General features: G+C 43.3%; 1 protein-coding gene across 1 annotated transcript in view; it reads left to right on the forward strand.

Annotated features, from left to right (window-relative positions):
* The window catches only part of PDE6A (phosphodiesterase 6A), a 56,148-nt gene that overhangs the window by 12,837 nt on the left and 26,796 nt on the right, over nt 1-16,515 (forward strand). The window contains exons 5-8 of the mRNA XM_036239923.1: nt 1,950-2,024; nt 8,441-8,505; nt 12,842-12,908; nt 14,953-15,000. Coding sequence (XP_036095816.1) covers nt 1,950-2,024; nt 8,441-8,505; nt 12,842-12,908; nt 14,953-15,000 — 255 coding nt within the window. The remainder of the gene's footprint in view (nt 1-1,949; nt 2,025-8,440; nt 8,506-12,841; nt 12,909-14,952; nt 15,001-16,515) is intronic.

Below are 16,515 nucleotides of genomic sequence, written 5' to 3' on the forward strand. Positions count from 1 at the left end.
TGAAAAAAAAATATCCTCTGGTGAGGATTAACAAAAAATATATATACACAAGAGAGAGAAAGAAAGAGAGAGAGGAAGGAAGGCATAAACATGCCCCACTTTTCACCAACCCCTTGCTGACAACTTCTGCTTCTTCAGAGCCACTCAGTGTTTGACATCGACAGCGTCAGCCCAGAGTACTTGTCCTTCTGGGCTCCTCTGACCTCTGTGTGCTCCTTCCAGTACTGTTCTGGTTCTCAGCCCATCCACCTTACTCCAGTCACTCGAGTGCTTGATGGCTTCTTCCATGAGACTGGAAGTTGCTGCAGGGCACAGTCTCCTCTCTGTACCTGGCAGCAAGCCCGTCGTATGGCTCAGGCAGAGCCCGAGTGCGTGTTCCACCCAGCACTGAGTTTCGTCCTGTCGTCAGTAGTCAAGAGAAATCGGGGAAAGATGGAAGGCCACCAGGCTGCGGAAGAGACTACTTTTGTTGTCGATGAAGTGAGCAACGTTGTGAAAGAGGCTCTAGAAAGTGCCATCGGTGGCAACGCCTATCAGCACAGCAAAGTCAGTCAGTGGAGCACAAATGTAGTGGAACAGACTTGAAGCCAACTCACCAAGCTGGGAAAACCATTTAAATCCATTGTGACCTGTGTGACGTTGCAGAAGAACGGAGCAGGACTTCACCCGGCGAGTTCTTGTATCTGGGACAGCTCTGCCGACGGGAGCTGCACCGTGCGGTGGGAGAACAAGGCCGTGTACCGCACCGTCGGGCCTTCGGGCTGTCCATCTGACCTCCTCGCTGCCAGGCCCTTCCTTCCGTCTCAGCATTTCTCTTCCATCTTCCAACCACCAGCCGTGAGCTCCGTGAACACCTTTCCCACTCTGTTTTTTTGTGGCACTCTGAAACTGTAGAGAAAAAACCCCAACGGCCGCACCCTCTATGATCAGCACCCCCCGTCGGGACTCGTTCACTCGGGCCGTCAGAGGCCTGCTCGGCCACTTGTCCTTCCTCTGAGTGTCCGCTCAAAGGTGCTCAGAACTCCGATCTGCTCCTGTGAACCTTTCTCTACTCTAACACAGCTCAAACACACTAACTGTCCATACTTTATACTTTTGTTAGAATAAATTATTCCAATTTCAAAAAAAAAAACCAAGAGAACTCGAACTCCCTTTTCATGTCTCTGGATGATACTAGAATAGGCAAAATCGTTCAAACAACAGAGAGAGGCCAAGAGCAGAAGGGCTTGGCTTCCTACCCATCATCACCCAGCTCGAATCTATCACTGTCCCGAAAAATTAACAAATGAACGGAGAGAGCACCGGAGGACGGAGGCCTCTCTGCCAGGCCCAGGCTTGACCCCACGCCAGCCGCGCAGCCCCGCGTGCCGTGGGAACGCAGCGGAGGGGCAGCAGGAAGAGCCTGTGGCAGTGCCCAGGCTGGTGCCTTCTCAGTCTGAGTGACGGTGCAAGGCCTTTGCTGGCCCGTTTCTCTCCTCTCGGCCCGTGTTCTTGCCCGGTGTCTTAGACATCATCTCTCTTTCTGAATCCCGGATACTAATCTATCTACCCATATTTGGCACCATTGTTTTTTCTTCTTCTTTGGAAAAATATATATTTTTTTCCTGATTACAAAAGCAATGCATTTGACTATGGAAGAACTGCTAAATAAATTATTGTCTCGTTCCAATCATCCAGAGGAAACCAGTTATTACTGCTTTGTTGTGAATTCTCTGAGAGCATTTTCTATATATAGTTAAATATTTGGGTTACATGATCTATATTTTTGTTACAAGAGCATCATTGTTACTATAGGTACTATAATTGGTTTAATAAGTCCCCTCTTCTTGGCCACTTAGGTTGTTTCCAACTTGTCGCTATTATAAGTGATAGTGCAAGGGACATTGTTTTAGCTAAACCTTTCATTGTGTATTTTCAAGACATGTCATTATTGTTTTCTTCTTTCCTAGGAATTTTTTGATGTGTGGCCAGTCTTGATGGGTGAGGCTCCACCCTACACTGGTCCCAAGACTCCAGATGGAAGGGTAGGTTTCTCTCCGGCCTGTTCAACATGATAAAATGTTTAATGACATGCAAATGTAAAGAACTATAAAAACAGCTGACTTTTTTTTTTTTTATCACTTGAGTATTTACCTTCTCTGGGTTGGGTTGTCTCCCTTGAAGTTATAATTTCTCACTGTTGCCAAGTCCTATCATTTGCAAGATTTGGGAGTTTCACAGTAACATAGAAGTGTTGACCAAGAAGGAATCGACATTCTCATTCCTCAAAAGAAGACACAGCCCCAGAAAGGTCAACTGGCTCAAGAATCCACCCAGCAGCAGTTCAGTATTGTAGACAATTAGAGTTGGACATATCCTTAATATCTAACTGAGAGTATATAAATTGGTAGCCAGAGGCCAATTCCAGAGAATAAGTAAACTCGTTTGGCTGCATACATTTAAAAATATTTTTACTTAAAAAAATGAAATTGGTAGCTTAGTACTTAAAAATTAAGACATTTCCCATAAATATCTGTATTCTCAATTTCTTTTGAAGAGGTAGAAGATCAGTCAAAACCGGACCCACAACCCCGCAGGGTACATTTGACTGGAGCCGAGCACAGCTACCTCTTTGGAATGTGGTCCGAGCTCTCTGGTCTGCCTCTGTTCCCTCCTGTGAACACCTGGCCCCCTGCTCACATTTTTGTTTCTGCCAGGCCTCCAGGCATTTGAATTGGTGATTGCTGTTTCCATACTATTGCCTTTTTCCAGATGAGGCACATACGCTTTAGAGAAGCCAAAGTGGTATGTGTGGGAACGTGGAAATGATGCAGGGTAAATAGACCGGGCACTCCAATGGCCTATAAAACCTGTGCAATGACGGAATGACCTTAGCTGAGGCCAACAGGGTAAGTAAGCAGCAGGGTCATACTCTGAGTTGAGCTGTAATCCAGTGCTCTTCCCACAAGCCCTTTTAGCCTGTCAGAAACGGTATGTCAATTTCTTCTGGGAGGCTTGATCCCACCCAGCCAACCCTAACTCTACCTAAAATAAAGATGTGGGGTGTATGTGTGTGTGTGCACACATGTGTGCATGTGTATGATAGACTTTATTTAGTTTTATATTTTTTTTGTCTTTATTGATTTTAGAGAGAGAAGAAGGGAGAGGGAGAGAGAGATAGAAACATTGATGAGAGAGAACATCGATTGGCCGCCTCCTGCATGCCCCCCACTGGGGATCAGGCCCACAACCTGGGCACAGGCCCTAACTAGGAATGGAACCAGCGACCTCTTGGTTCTTGGGTTGATGCTCAACCACTGAGCAACACTGGCCGGGTGACTTTATTTAGTTTTCATTCAAACTCTGGGAATTCAAAATGAACACCTTTACCTGTCAGCTTTATTTACACACCAGAAGAGATTTCAACTTTGGAATCTACATGGTCACCTGTGCTTTATCCAAAATAACCTTTATGCCCTGGCCGGTTTAGCTCAGCGGTTAGAGCGTCGGCCTGTGGACCAGAGAGTCCCGGGTTTGGTTCCCGCTAAGGGCACGTACCTCGATTGCAGTTTGTCCCCCGCCCCGTTGGGGTCGTGTGGGTGGCAGCCACTCAATGTGTCTCTCTCACGTTGATGTTTCTCTCTTTCTCTCTTCCTCCCTCTCTCCCTCCCATTCTATCTGAAGATAAATGCAAAAATGTCCTCAGGTGAGGATTAAAAAATTAAATAAATAAATAACCTTTCTAACCTGCTGTTGCCCAGCTTCAAACTGCTCTTTTACCCATGCCAGTTCACAGTTTCATTTGGGAAGACCGAGTCCTCAACCACTGCATCCCGTGCCACTGTCAACACGACTCGGGTACACTCTTTCTGTTTAAGTACAGCCTTTCTTGTTGGCACAGCTGACGTTGCGAGTTTTTCCTCCAGAACATGAGCTGGAATTGTATCCTCTGGAAATTTAGAAGAGGAGGAGCCGGAATAGAGATCACGAGAGCTTTCAGACGCCGCCAGCTTCAACTGTCTTCCGTTTCCTTGGCGGCTTTGCTAGTCAGCTCTCTGAACTAAGCCCCGAGGTCAGAGGTCATCTTGAACTCCAGGATGGCCAGAGAAATGCCGGGCTCTAACTTACCTGGCTCTTTACCCTCGGGCACCCCGGTCTTTAAAATTGAACTGAACAGTGTGTTTTCTTACGGAGTGCCAGCCCAGGAAGAGCTGCCCATCATTTGACCAATTCAAGAAGTTTTGGTGTGCCTGAAGGAACTAGTACACTGATGGTTCAGATTTTTCTTTCCCTTTCTCCATCTCAGGTAGCAAAGTCTCAGTCAGTACTTGAAAGAGTATGAGTCATTACATTGAGATAGAAAAGGCCAGAAGGTACCCTGGTCAGTGTGGTTAGAGCATCGGCCCGCGCACCCAAGGGTCTCGGGTTGGATTTCCAGTCAAGGGCATGTACCTGGGTTACAGGTTTGATCCTCAGTTGGGGTGCATGCAGGAGACAACCAATCGATGTGTCTCTCTCAGAAACTTTGATGTTTCTCTCTCTCTCTTATTCTCCCTCCCTCCCTTCTATTCTCTCTAAAAAATCAAAAAGAAAAAAAAGAAAGGACTTTGGATTTAGTTGGTTGCTAACTTGTAAAGTGAGCTTGACCGAATAATTCCTTGGGCCTTCCATTTTCCCATCTGAGGGAGCTGTCACTGAACTCATCCCCAAAGTCAGTTCCAGGCCTTGGACACCGCTGGTGAGGACAGCACACATAGGCCCCAGCTAGGGCCCGGGCACCGTATGACACACAGTAGGCATTTCAAGCATCACGGCTACTTGGGTTGAGTCTCACTATCTGCCGGCACTTTACCTGGATTATGTCACTTACTCTTCTCAACGAGTTTACGAAGGAGGTACCTCACTTTCCCCGCTTGGCAGTGGAGGAGATGGAGGTCCGGAGGGGTCCAGTGTTTTTCACAAGTTCAAACCCAGGATGCTTTACTTTCTGGGAACTGACATTACAATCATGCTGCTTAACATTTTCTGTCTTCTAACATCACTCCCTTCATCTGCCACATCCACAGTAAGAATAGAGTTTTTGTCTGAATTTGGACCAATGAACCTCCCCAAATCTTGGGCCTAAAGCTCCCAATGGCAGCTACCCCTGGCTTCATCATCTCTTTTTAAAAGTAAAACGTTGTATGTGTGTGCATTTCAATGATTAAAAAGTTCTGCAAGTTGATTAGGCCTTATGGAAAAAACAAAACATAAAAAGCACTTGTTTTAAAACTAGTACATTTCCACGCACGATGATTTGGCTATGGCTATATTTTTGGCTCCTTCAAAGACCCCTGTGTTATAGCCTTAGCTGCTCAGGTGGGAGGTAACAAAGGTGCTCATTGATGGCTCCGTTTTAACTTTCCAAAGGCTGGCGAGTTCCTGCATGAATATGGCCCTGAAGGCAACTTGGCTGAGCTAGAGTGTATGGAAAAAGCCCTATTTACCTAGAGCACACTGATCGTTTTGTTGCTTGCTGTGAAAGCAAATTAATTCTCCTGTAGGTTTAAAAAAAAACAACACGTCCATTTCTAACCTTTCTAAAGGAGTCTCGTGAACACCCTGGATAGGACAGCCTGCCTGGGAGTGCAGTGCGCAGCCCAGGCCCAGAGACAGATGGCCCTACAGGGAAGACCTTCAGAAGGTCAAGAAGGTCTCATGAAAGTCAGCCTCCTCCTCCTCCCAGGTGGAAACTTTGCTCGACCAAAGTCCCAGCAGCTAATGCCGCCACCTTTGCTTTTTAGAACTGCCTACAGGGTACAACTTCACTTTGTAAAAATGTCCTTGGCACAATTTGTTTATATTCACCGAATAAGGAATGCATGAGCAGTGGAAAACTCACACCATACAAAAGGGAGCACAGCAGAAATCCAGCCTCCTAAGGCAGACACCGGCTGCAGTCGGTCTTTTCAGGAACATCTATGGATATCCAGATATTCCTTGAGATACATACCTATATATAGTATTCCACCTTTACCACCCTCTACACATGTGATGGTTCTGTCTTGTGCCTTACTTTTCCTACTTGACCCTATGTTGGCTCTTTTTCTATCAGCACACATATAGCGCCATCACTTGGAGACACGCAGGGTAGGCAGAGTAGGCGGGCATGTAATTTGTTTGGAGGGAATGGGGCAGGGGAAAAGTATTTTGTTTGTTCTCCTAGAGCCTCCCCCTCCCCCCTTTTCGAATTCATGCTGCCTCCTTCTGAGCCAGGATTGTCCAGTTGCTGATGTGTAATTAGTTATGTATCAGGGGGAAGAAATCTCCAAATGCTCATCCTCTCCCTTCTTCCCTCTTCCTGGATTATTTAAAGAGCCACATGTGAAAAGCCATTATTGAATAAGTGTAATAGAATCTCACACACAAAGTGATGGTCATTATGTTGTCTCCAGGCTTTTTAAAGCAATCTGACTGAGACCCCGAGGTGGGGCGAACAGTGCTTGTACCCACATTTGGGAGGGTATGCGTAGGATTCACTACCACATGTGGAAATGCCAGGTCAAAGAATGTGTGCTTTTTAGTCTTTGAGGGGTATTGCTAACTATCCAACCACAGTCTCAGAATCATAGCTGGGGAAAAGCTTTAGGGATTATCTAGTCCAGTTTCTAAAGCTCTCTGATTGTCCTAGAACCCTGGACTTCCACAATGGCCGCCTTGGCCAGGGGTTAATGGTGGCGGAGGAGGACAGGAAAGGGAATGAGAGAACAGGGTAGGCTCTCTGTCCCCAACTCTACTGCCATTAGGGCAGCTCCTCTTTCATCTGCTTGTTATGACTGGATCCCATGCTTTGTTTGGGGAAAGAATTCTGTTGCTTAACAGCAGCAACAAACATGCACATCACTGATTTTTGCAGCTGGGGAAACTGAGGCTCGGAGAGTACACAGTAAAACCAAGAGTAGAGCATGAGTCTTCACTCTAGAGTCATTCTTGGCTCCATTTCATCAAGCTGTGGGGTTCATCTGGGCTCCTACTGGAGAGAGCTCATGTCTACCCTGGGGCAGCTGACATCCTTGCAAGAACTCTAGCTTCTGCCTCCTGATTAGCCAGAGTGTGCCTCCCAGAAGGGTCCAGTCACTGTAGCTGCTGCCTGTGCTGGTCACTGAAAAGCAAAGCCTTCATGGGCCCAAAGAAGGTCATGATCGCCTTTCAACCAAATGGACCTTCAGACAACCTTGACTGGATCGGGAATTTTTCTTTGTGGTGGTTCTGAGTCAGGAGACCTGGACGGGGCCCAGGTTCCTACATGTGAATGTCTAGAGCAGTACTTCTCAAAATATCTGTTGTAAAGGGACTGTTTTCTTTGCAAATTTCTCATCCATTTTGGACGGAGACTCTTCAAAATGTGTTAAAATATATAACTAGAAAAATAAAAATTTCAAAAGACATGCAAAATGTAAGCCCCCCCATTTTTAAAATTAGTTTCTAGAGACCTACCTTAGTCAAACTGCTATGAAAGTTTCTAAATGCTGACTTACAATTCTGTTTTCATATCATCAAGGAATAGCAGCAAATAGTATCAGTCCAGGGCCCACGCGCTGAATGACCCTGTTCTAGGTGAGAGTGATGCAGAGAGTAAAACACTATTTTAAGCTATTAACCTTAAGTGACATAGCAGAATGCACACTGAGCGTAAAGGTCAAGGTTCTGGTCCTGGCTCACTGTAAATCAACCCTTTCCCCTCTCCGGCTCTCATTCTTCCCATTTCTGAATGCTTGCTAACTTGCCTGTCACACCTGGGAGTTCAAAGGATCTGATAAGGTAATAGAATTTTCCCGGGAGAATGAAGGGAAGGGAGTCGTGCCAGTACCCAGCTATACGTTAGGAAGTCATGTAATTGACTAGATCTATTCCAAGGGAAAGGGAGTTTTAATGGTGCGAGGAGGTGGGAGGGATGAAAGAGGTGGGAAGTGAGTTAAGAGGCACGAGGTGTGATGGGGAAGACCGGTCTGGCAGAGCTGACACAGCAGAGAGCAGATGGGTGGTAGGAATGAATGAGAAAGGGGGCCGTGACCATAGGGCTGAGCCCTGCATGGAGGCTGGCCAGGTTGACAATGATTCAAAATTGGAAAGGAGCCTCCTTTCAACCTCCCTCTCTGCCTAGGCTCCAGCAGAAGTCTCTGTCTTTCTCCATGGGCTCAACTTCCAGATCCCCTTGGAACACTTCCCAATCCTCTTTCCAGCCCCAGATCCCAGCCCCTGCTTGGCCACTGTGAGCTGGGTCTGCGGAGGAACACACTAAATCCCGAGAGTCAGCTGAGGTCAGTGAGGCCACCAGGACACACCCTTAGAGAGATAGGCTGATGCCTCTGGAAAACCACAGGGCACAGAGTGACAAACACGGCCTGTCTCATGGACACCCTCCTGCTGAAGTTCTGTCTCAGGCTCTGAAGGTACACATTTCTCTATTTCTTTTGCCTAGGAAATCAACTTCTACAAGGTCATCGACTACATTCTGCATGGCAAGGAAGACATCAAAGTAATCCCGTAAGTCACGTGACCATACCTAGCTTCCAGTGGACAGGGAATGCCACCTTATCACGTTCCCGAAGGAAGTGAGAGTCAGACTATTTGTAAACTTCCTGAATGGCTGCTATGGCATGCATACACCATCTACACTAATGGAGGGGGGAACTGAACAGTAAACGCTTTATCAAACCAAAAGAAGGCAAAATATAAGTTTAGAAAGGACAGCCCTGGCCGGTTTGGCTCAGCGGTTGGAGCGTTGGCCTGAGGTCCCGAGAGACCGGGTTCGGTTCCCGCTAAGGGCATGTACCTCGATTGCAGTTTGTCCCCGGTCCTGGTTGGGTCATACGGGTGGTGGGGTGTGCGGGTGGCAGCCACTCGATGTGTCCCTTTCACGTCGATGTTTCTCTGTTTTTCTCTCTCTCCCTCCCACTCTATCTGAACAACAACAAAAAAGTTTAGAAAGGACATAAAGCAGGTGCAAAGATACAAAGTGAACATTAAGATGATATTTCCATCTAAATATATCACTAATTACTTTAAATCAACTGAATGTTCCAGTTAAATGATAAAGGTTGCCATGTTGGATAAGAAGGAGATCTCTCCCATTTCATTGATTCTGAGATGTGCAGTTTTCTACTCTTTGACATTTCTGAAATAGAAGCTATGACATTGTCCAATTGCTGCCACTCAGACAGTAGTCAGATGTAGTCGCTATTGGCTGCCCAGGCAAGAACTTGGTCATAACTATTCATATTGCTGTCACTTCATTTGAGTTATATGCATTGTCGGTTGTATCCATATTGAATTTAATTGTCATATAAAGTTACTTAGAGAGATTATACTATGATGCAGCATTGAAACCAAAAGTTGCTTTGAATGGCACAAAAAGACAGGGAAAAGGTATAAACTATGATAAAAATCTATATCTAAATTCTAAAAGAGCAGTGTTGATATTAATAAAGTAATAATTATAAGTTCAAAAAGCATTGCATTACAGATTAATTGGAAGTATTTTATCTTTCTTTGTTGCATATAAAAATAGTTTTTCAAAGAAATGATAACTTCTTAGAAATGAAGAAATACTCTATGTCCTTTTTACAAGAGACAGATCTAAAAGATAAGAATACAGAGATGTTGACAGTAAAAGAATAAAAATAAATATACCATGAAATAACCAATCAAAAGAAATCTGATGTAACTATATTAATATTAGATAAAAATAGATATTATGTCAAAGGGCATTAGTAGAGATAAAAATAGTTCTTAAAGATAAAGGGGTCAATTTGCCATAATATTACAGGGAGACAGTAAAATTCTATATTTGTATACACTTAATAAGATGGCCTCAAAAAAAAAAAAGCAAAAGCTGACAGAAATAAAAGAAGATATAGACATGTTTGCTGATTGATAGGAGGAACAGGCTAAAAAAAGCAAACATAGAATATAAAATATTTTAATAACACAATAAACAAACAATAACAAAAAGCTAATTTAAAAAATCCTCATATGCGGTTCAGCTGGTGTGGCTCAGTGGTTGAGCATCGATCCATGCACCAAGAGTTCGCCAGTTCAATTCCTGGTCAGGACACATGTCCAGGTTGTGGGCCAAATCTCCAGTGTGGGGCATGCAGGAGGTGGCCAATCGATGTTCTTTCTCATTGATGTTTCTATCTCTCTCTCCCTCTCCCTTCCTCTCCCTCTAAAATCAATAAAGAAAAAAAATTAAAAATAAAAATTCTCATATGCAACTAGAAAACTAGGAAGTATTCTTTTGAAAAAAAAGAAATGCACTCCAAAATAACCCATGGGTAAAAGAATAAATCAATAAAAATTAAGATATATTCTGAAATACGAAATAATGAAGATAGCACATTATGTGATGTGATGAAGTGAAACTGTGCTTAAAGTGAAATTTACAGCCTCAAATATACATATTCGAGAAGAGTTAAAGCTGAGAAATAATGAACTATATACCGCCTATATCAGTCATGGAAAATAGGTGTCACATTCAAATTAGGATAATTCAAGGAGGGATTATTTACAAAGGCACAAATTAAAGAGGTGTGGTGGAGTGAAGGAAACCCCAAGAGAATGTGCTAGTTGTGGTGGTGTTGTAACCACTGCTGGGTCCAAAAGGATGTTTCTAGAACCTGGAAGGAGAAAGAGTCATGTAGAGCAGGCCACCTTGAGAGAAGCCTTGCCCTTCAGTCAAGGAGCATAGTGAGCAAAAGCAACCTTGCCAGGGGCACCCAGGAAACTAAATAACCTGACCTTACGGTTCTACCTCCCTCCAGTCTTTGGCCAGCTCTCCCCATCGGGCCAAACTCAACCAGAAAACTAGAAGGCCAGGAACCCTGTTGATGTAGTTCATAGAGATTGGCCTCCTGGGACAGGGAGGAGCAGGTTGGCAAATAGATATAGAGGGACAAACAGAAGCTATTCATCATATCAACTCAAGAAATTAACAAAAAACAAGCAGAAAAATAAATCCAAAGAAAATAATAAAGATAAGCCCAGAAAATGATGAAATAGAAAAAGGTAAATAAGGAACAAATGCCCAAAGTTGTTTCCTTGAACAGATTAATCAAATAGACACATTTCTGGCAAGATCAAACAAGAAAAAAAGAAAATCAAATGAGCTATATCAGGAATGATAACTACAATGACACAGACATTATAAAGATAATAAGGGGATATTATGCCAAAATATTTTAAATCTAGATGAAATAGTAAAATTTCGAGAAAAATAAAACCTACTAAATACAAATAAAGAAGAAATAGAAAACCATAATAGTCTTATAGAAATAAAATAAATAAAAAATAAGTAAAAATCTTCCCCAAAGATACTACAGGCCCAGAGGCCTTCAGGGGTGAGTTCTACTAAATACTTAAGGAAAAAAAAAAAATAAAACAATTCTTATATAAATTATCCAGAAGAATAGAAAGAAGTGACTACCATAAACTTGATACCCAAATCCAACAAGGGCTGTATGAAAAAGGAAAATGCAGACCACACTCAGTTGTGAGAGTAGATGAAAATATCCTAAAATAAAATAAAATTTTAGAAAATAATGACTAAAAAGGACTATATAACGCTGGCCCCGTTGGGTTTATTCCAGGAATGCAAGGTTGGTTTAACATATTAAAACATCAATCAATATAATTTGCCACATTAAGAGAAACATGACATAATTATCCTCATAGAAGAGAACTTTCTTAATCTTCCAAAAAGAAATTTTTTTAATGTCTGAAAATATCAAGTATTGACAGAGACATGGAGCAAAAAAAACTCTAATATATCACTGATGGGAGTGTAAATTGGTACAACCACTTTAGAAAATAGTTTGGCTTTACCTGGTAAAGTTGAAGATATGCATATCTCATGACCCAGCATTTTTACTCCTAGGTATGTACCATGTAGAATTGACAGCAGATATACATCAGATGTCATAGCATCACTGTTTATATGAGCCCCAAACTGAGGGGGAATGCCCACCAACAGTTGAATGGATAAATTGTGCTACAGTCATACAAGGGACAACTCTAAGTGAATAAAAAAAATCAATTACAGCAACATGAAAAAGGAGCCTGATGAAACAATATAGATTGTATGATTCCATCCAAATGAGGTTGAAAAACAGGCAAAATTAAACTAGAGTGTACTGGAAAGCATACTTAGCTGGTAAAACTACAGAAAGCAAGAATATCACTTATAATGTCAGAACTATGGTTCTCTTTGGGGTCAGGGAGAAGGCTGCCATTGGAGGGACAGATCAGGGGCTTGCAAGGTGCAGACAAGATTGTTCTTGACGTGGGAGTAGTTTCATGGATGTTCACTTTTAAATGACTGATGAACATGTTAATGCATTTTCCCACTTGTATACTTTTCCTCATAAGTAAAAGATAATAATGCCAAAAATTGTAATATTGTTGTAAGGGATAAATATACACGTAAAGCACCTAGCTTAGTACCTCGTAGGAGCTTACCATGGATGAGTTTTCTCACTCTCTCTATAGAATTAAGTTAACTTTCTCTATATAAATATTAATGGAGGGAAATGATGGTACCTGTTTTTGCTCAGCAGCCAATAACAATCTGTTGAACAAATGTTGTCCCTTTTGTTGGATAGTCAAACTCAGTGCACAATCAACAAAATGTAGTTATCACTCTGGCTTCATTGTCTAAATGTGGACATTAAGATGCTTAATCAAGATTTGGAACTCATTCAGGTATAGTGAGATAAGAAGGTGCTGGGAGCCACCAGAGTGTGGAGGGAGGGTAATAACCCAGACTGAAGTTTTTAGTCCAACTGTCCCTACAGGAAAAGTTACCATCTGTCTTTGGCCTTTATAGGAATCCACCTCCTGACCACTGGGCTTTAGCAAGCGGTCTCCCCACTTATGTTGCCCAAAATGGCCTGGTAAGTAATACAACTTTGAAGGGGGAAAGTTTTAAATCGGGTGGAAGAGTGAAAAGATTTCACATCAAGAGAAGTGTGGATGTCTGAAAGCTGGATTCTCTCATTTCTCAATTCACTTGTGAGTTAGTCCAAGGAGATGAATAGAAAATTAACATTTGAGAAAATATAAAAAACACAGAAATAATCTTTAGATGAAAACGTACATAGTCTAAGAGACAAATAAAGATACTATGCATATGTCAGAGACAAAGCCATGACCGTCTGGTCTTCCAGGCTCACCATGGACTAAATCCCAACCTCTCATACCAGAGACTTAGCTGCCATGCCCAACCCTTCATGGCTGCCACATTTGCAGCCAATACCATGGACAGCAGAGCTCAAATGCTCTGTCTCCCACCATGCCCCACCCACTCAGGGTCAAGGGTAGAATGACAGCATTCTCTGCCCCAGAGAGAAGGGTCATGTCTGTTAGGTGCACCTCACCCCCATATTTGAGCCTGGTTACCCCTGTATCACTCCCCAGGCACACACAGAAACAGAAGGAGGTGTCTGAAGACTTAAGAGTACATAGGAAATAAAATGGAAACCAAGGAAGTAAAAAGTTTCAACAAGAAGAGAGACAACCAAATACAACCAAAGTGATCTGTGAGCTAAGAACTGAACTTCATTGGGTTTGGCAGTTAGGAGGTCATTGGTGTGCCCAATGAGAGCAGATCTGGTGGCGAGGTGAAGACAGAAACCAGGCATGGTCTGCTGAGGTGTGATGGATAATGCGAAGGAGGAGAATGCGAAAGAAAGAGGAGAAAGCTTGGGTGGTTGCCACCGAGACCATGTTGAGTCAAGGGTAGATTTCACTGTCAAAGATGGGAGAGACTCAAGCATGCCCGTGGGCTGAGGGAACAGAACCCTCGGAGAGGTCAGAGATCAGGAGAATTGGTTCAAGGAAAGGCCAGAGGGATGGTGTGGTGGGTGGGCAGTTCTCAAAGGAGCAGGGACAGCTCCCCTTCTGAGACCACAGGGTAGTCAGACCCCCTGGGACAGGCCTGGTCATTGCAAGCCCCTATGGTGCCTTTTTGAGAACTAGAAAAAGCTGTCTCATGTCAATGGATGAAAAGAGAAAGGCTAGGGACATGGCCCCGCAAGTCAACACCAGGCAGAATTCCAACTCCCAGTCGTCCCCTCAGTCATATGTCTTTGTGCAGTACACACACTACACAGCGGTACACAGTGGCCTCCTGGGCAGGGCTCTGGAGGGATGAGATAGGTGCCATCTGCATGGCAGGGTGAGGTGGCCCAGGTTTCAGGAGAGGAACCTGGCAGTATACAGCAGAGCTGCAACCTGTTTACTCCTTATTCTACTTTGGCATTTATACCCCAACGAAAAACGACTTCCTGACAAAACAAAACAGAACCCAAATGTAATTGATTCAAAGATGCTTAGAGTAGCATTATATATACATATATATATATATATATTTTTTTTTAATATTTTTTCTTTATTGACTTTAGAGAGAGAGGAAAGGAGAGGGAGAGCTAGAAACATCGATGAGAGAGAACATCGATTGGCCTCCTCCTGCACACCCCCCACTGGGATCGTACCCACAACCTGGGCATGTGTCCTGACTGGGAATTGAACCGGCAACCTCTTGGTACATGTGTCGATGCTCAACCAGTGAGCTACACTGGCTGGGCTATTTATCTTAATACAAAGAAAAAATAGGACACAACCCAAATGCACAACAAAAGGGGGACAATAAAACAAAATCCTGTGCAGCTCTTAACAAGACACATTGTAGCCATTACTTCTTCAAAGCTTGGAAATGACTCAGGAGCAAAGCAGAGGCTAAGGAGTCATGTTTATAAGGTAGCTTTTCTGTCCAGTCGCCTCCGTGAATACTTCAGAACCACCTTGAGCATGTCTACCTGCTGAAAAGAATGTGCTGCCTGGCCAAGGCCGCAGGGTTCTGAAACAGCTTGCGTCGCTCTCCCCTGCTACCCTGGCAAGTCTGATGACGGCACTTTTATTCCTCTGCACGGCTTTCAGATTTGCAACATCATGAACGCACCTGCGGAGGACTTTTTTGAATTCCAGGTAAGTTGTTTTTATTTTCTCTTTTAGTCCCATGATATTCACCCCCTGAAAGGAGATTTGAATACATTAGAATCTGTGTACTTCATTGGGAAGCAGTCTGAACAAAGTGAGAACATGAGTGGAAAAAAGCCAGGTGCCCCTGGAAATGGGGAGGGAGTTAATTTGGTGAGTTTCAAGGTCCCATTGGGTTTTCACATTCACACCCTTTGCCTTCTGGCCTCAGGCCTTTGCTTATGCTGTTCTTTCTCCAACCATCACGTTCTGCCCAAATCCCCTCTGCCCTTCAATGACCATCTCAACGGCTATGACATTTCAATGAAGTTTCATTCTGTGTGCCCTGGCTGAATATTATTTCTGCCTTCTTGGGATTTTCATGAAATATTGTTTAGTATTCCAGTTGATTGTGTGTGTCTTTTTCACAAATGTTTAAGAAGGGTTTCCTCCGTGCCAGGCATATACTGGTTACAGTGATGGACCAGACAGGCGTGGGCTTTATCTCCAGGGAGCTCTGATCGCATGTGGGGAGAGGCTGTTCAGGACAAGGGCCAAGGGATAGTGGAGGAAATCTCTCTGGACGAGGGGTGGGGCTGACTTACTTAGAGAAGAACCAAGGGATGTGTCCCTGAGACATTATATTTGGCAGTAAAGAAGGGAAACATTTCAAAAAAGAGAAGGTTTATTGGAAGAAACTAGATAGGCCAGAGAATCTGAGTGAGAGACTGATGGGGAGAGGAACAGGAGGAGATGTAGACAGAGGCCAGATCACGCAGAGCCTGAAGGCCATGCCAAGGAACTTTTCTCTCTGTAAATGTATCTCCCTTCATGTTTTAGGACCCTTCCTTGTCTTTTAGACTAATGCCTTTCAGCAAAATATTGTCTTCTTTGGGTCAAAGGTTGGGTCTTATCCTTCTTGACCTTTTCAGCTCTAGGTCCTTTCAATATTTGAGATTTCCATACTAAGCCTAAGAAAAACAAGTGAGCAATCAGGAAATAATTAAGAAGGAAAGAATAAAACACTCCTGGGAAAATCAGTGAATTCTTTTCTACTCCTTAAAGAACATTATGAAAGAGCTCAGAGAGAACAGACTTCCAAAGTTAAAATTGTACATCTTGTGTTATGATTTTGACCATATCAGTGTGACAAGCCCAAACTGTTGCTGAGAGTTGTTACCCTGATTATAACTATGTCAGAACTTGGTCTTTACCCAAGTCATTTGATGAATATGCAACAGAAGGGGGACAACAAAACAGGACACCATACAGTTCTTAATAATGACAAATTATAGCCTTTATTAATGTTTGCCCACATTAATAAATCAAATCTGGTCTTGTTTTTAGATTCTAATCCTCTCTCTCCTACTCATCCTCCATAAAGTAGCATTAGTCTTTTTTTTTTTTTTAAACATAGGTTCATAAAAGTAACTTTCCTGCTTCAAAATCTTTAATGTTTTCTCATTTCACTTTCAATAAAATCCATTTCCTTATCATGGCCTTCAGTGGGATGGGATTTCCTGA

Source organism: Molossus molossus, unplaced genomic scaffold (assembly GCF_014108415.1).
Source record: "Molossus molossus isolate mMolMol1 unplaced genomic scaffold, mMolMol1.p scaffold_m16_p_4, whole genome shotgun sequence".
NCBI classification, from domain to species: Eukaryota; Metazoa; Chordata; class Mammalia; order Chiroptera; family Molossidae; genus Molossus; species Molossus molossus.